Below are 3707 nucleotides of genomic sequence, written 5' to 3' on the forward strand. Positions count from 1 at the left end.
AATGTGTGCTCCTACCAGAGATCAGTTTCTTCCTGGGTGTCAACAGTACTCCACAACAGTGGAGACCAATGAGGCCAAAATAAACGGCAGCAAAACAGTTACTAATTGTTTAAATACTTCACCCTTTAAATGTTTTTAAAAACAGCAAAAATATAACAAGGTTTAAAAGAACTAATGGAATGCTAAAAATAGCAATGGTCTCCCTAGCATAAGTTTAAATTTTAAATATCCATTGCAGGAACTTCTTGGAGCTTTGTTCACTAAAGAGAAGTTTAAGGACCTAAGTACTGTTCCCTTTTTGCCTACGGGTGCCATTCAGCGCTGCAATGTAGCAATGCTGTCATAACCCAACATTTTTAGTTAGTCTGTTTATTCTTGGCATCAAAATTAGTTCAAGGAATGAAGAAAAACCCGACTGATTTACTTTTTCAAGAAAGCGGCTCAGTTTGTTAGTAGTCTGGAAATTTATTTTGTAAGGGGGTCTAAATTCCCACTGAAATTAAAGAATTTGACAAGAGATCCAAGGAGCTGCAATAGAAATTATGTTCAAAGCAGTGCAACGAGCAAGCATATCTAATATTGTATGTTAAGGCAAGGCAGAAGTGCACCTGGCAGGCTACAGGCTAGTAAAGACGTACTGTCCAAGGGTGTATTGCCATAAGTGAAAGTTAGCTAGGCACACATCCCTATGATAAACCAAGTTAGGTGAGAAGCTGTTGGAGCTCAAATACTATTGCCATACAAATATTGATGGTGATAGGAAGCTGGAAGAAGTAAGAAAAAAACCCACCCTGCTAAAAGAATACATAATTCAAAAAAAAAAAAAAAAAAAAAAGGAAAAACAAAGAGGAGAACATGGAAAGGATAGAACCACCATGCCAAGGCACCCAGCACATAGATACTATAGTAAGGGCAGTGGATGGTGTAAAAAGATAGATACAAATTCTTCCTAGATGGCTTCAGTCAAAATAAATTGAAGCTACTAAAATAATGTTTCTGCTGCTCTTCAGAAACTTTTCTGAGTTTGTGATTTTATTATCACAAAATGATAATACTGCCACCTTCTGATTTCAAAGTCTTTGAACATTAATCGCAGGTAAGACAGGGTTGTTGGTTGTAACCGTGTTGGTCTAAGGACACAGGCAGGCAGGGTTCTTTGGGTAGATGCGATATCTTTTATTAGACCAACTAAATATTTGGAAAAAAGTTCTTTGCAAGCTTTCGGGCACAAACAACCTTTGTCAGGCATAGGGAGACTTTGCATAAGACAGTGCATCTGCCTGCACAAATACATCTGAACTGCTGCACAGAAATCTATTACAAGTAAGAGAACTAGCTATATACTTTGATGTTCTAAAATTTGAGAAAAACTCTTTGAAACTTCAGGTATAAGAGACAGACTAGGGCAGAAATGACACCTTAGAAACTAACCAATTTGTTTTAGTTATGCATCAGGATTCAATGCAAGGAAAATGTTTAGAAAAAACTCCGTCTGCGGGCAGAAGTTAGGTCTTTAAGGCTGCTTGCAGATGCTAAAAAAAAAAAAAAAGCGGTGCTTTAAACTCCATGCATAGATCAGGTGCTTGCGTAAGGCATTTTTGGTGCCTTTATCTAATAGCCAATTGAATCAACTTTAGCCAAGAGAACCAAAAAGCTCCTGAAGCACCTGATCTACACAGAGGCTGCAGAGCCTAGTCAAAGTAGCATGTTGCTTCTTCCAGCAAAGCACGGTTTGGGGATGGGGGGTGCTGGGGGGCCCATAGGGGTTTAATGTCTGCAGGAAGCCTAAAGGTGCCAGCCTGCCCTATCTTCTGCCTCTCTTCAGAACAACATGGCTAACCAACCCTTTACTCATGAAAAGATTCAAAAGTTTCACTTCAAAAAATCAATCCCTTTCTCCCCTTATGCGGCATCATTATTTTACTTTCCAAGCAAACCACTTGGTCTAAATATTTAGAAAATAATGTCAGAGAAGTAGAGAAAAGGCAGTGATTAGTTATACCACTTACCCAATATACTGCAGTGGATGACTCTGATGTATAACAATTCTACATGTTGGACAAGTGTTATTTTCCTCCAAATACTTCACCAGGCAACTTCTGCAGACTGAGCACAGAATCATTTAAATAAGGAAGGTAAGAAATAAAAATAGTATACAATTGTATTCTTATAAAAGTTACGAAAATGATTTACGGAACAAAATATTTTCTCACGTTGCATGCAATTCAAATTTAACCACTTAAATCTTATTTAAACAAGTTTCTAATCTATGATTTATTAGTACACAGTATCCATTGTATCTTATGGGTGTTCTGAATATAGGAAAAAATAGGAAGTTATAATGAAAGAAAGAAGGAATTATCAAATTGGTCTTACTGATAAACATGTAAAACTTCTCAGAAATCTAAGAACAGACAATTTAAAACTTCACTTCTTAAATTACAGTACTCTTTCAACAATATTAGTAACTTTGTAGCTTCTGCTCTGGAAACAACATAACATAAATGCTGTTAAGGGTATGCAGTCAGACATGACTGCATCGTACGTGACGATTTTAGCACTAAGTAGCTCAAAAGTACTATAAAAATGAGCATATAAATGCACAATGCTACAAAACAATTCAGATTGCATCAAAAACGGGCCCAAATGAAACACTAACATCTCTGAAATACTTCACAATAAAGTATGTTTGTTCTTCCCACCAAAGCTTAACAGGGAGCTTGTCAGCTGAGCAGCAATCATAGTTTGCTTTATTTCACCACTCCCCTCTCCTTGAAGTGACCCGTCTGACAAATATAATGCTCAGGAGTCAGAGGCCCGGCATTTGGTGTGACCTTATAAAAGCAAGGTACAAAGGCAAACCACTGTCTCTGTATACTGGATCACCACCCTGCAAGTTTAGCTTCTACAGCACAGAATGTCCGAGTCCATGAAATTCTCCATCAACCAGAGGCGAGAAGAGAACTCATCATTCTCTCAAGAAAAACCAAAGTCAGGTCATTTGCAACCGAACTGCAGCTATGATGATAGCTGCTAGGGCACAATTAGGGTATAATCAGTCCCAGGCCAAAGTGAAAATCCTGAAGACCCAGTACCATGGGGATCAGGTTGTCAACTGATCAACGTGGCCTTACTATAAGAAACCGTCCCAGATTTGGCTCAGTAAAGCCCTACTTTATCACTGACTCTGAGGTAGGTCCTGAGTCTGAGGGGGCACCTGCAGAAGCCAGCGGTGGTGGCAGGGACGGGGCTGGCGAGCCCCCGCAGAAGCCAGTGGCGGCAGCAATGGGGCTGGCAAGCACCCACAGAAGCCACCGCCGGCAGCGGGGACGGGGCTGGTGAGCACTCACAGAAGCTGCCAGCAGCGTCAGTGGTGGTGGATGGCCCTGTCACAGGAGGCATGTGCCCCCCCACCCCCGGCTCTCCCTGCCAGTCGCCTAGGGTTCAGAGACATTTGGACAGATATGGTACAGATTAGGAGGGTCATGAGGAGACTGAACCATGAGAATACCAGGAAATCCCTCCCTCTGGTTAGGGAGTACCGAGAAGGAAATGTATCAAATATTGGGGTGAACCAAATAAGCACCTTACTCATCCTCCCAGGCACCAGTCACCTGGAGGGATATCCTGGACAGCCCGACACAGAACTTACAGGAAGGCAACAGTACACCCACACTCCAGCAACAAAACTACTCAACCCGCTCTTC

The 3707-nt window shown here is 41.0% G+C and overlaps 1 protein-coding gene across 1 annotated transcript in view; it reads right to left on the reverse strand.

Annotated features, from left to right (window-relative positions):
* Positions 1-3707, reverse strand: part of PCGF3 (polycomb group ring finger 3) — a gene marked incomplete at its 3' end in the record, with an annotated part of 97757 nt that overhangs the window by 12341 nt on the left and 81709 nt on the right. Inside the window, exon 6 of the mRNA XM_025199066.1 lies at positions 2010-2106. Within this exon, the coding sequence (XP_025054851.1) occupies positions 2010-2106 (97 nt within the window). The remainder of the gene's footprint in view (positions 1-2009; positions 2107-3707) is intronic.

Source organism: Alligator sinensis, unplaced genomic scaffold (assembly GCF_000455745.1).
Source record: "Alligator sinensis unplaced genomic scaffold, ASM45574v1 scaffold607_1, whole genome shotgun sequence".
NCBI lineage: Eukaryota > Metazoa > Chordata > Crocodylia > Alligatoridae > Alligator > Alligator sinensis.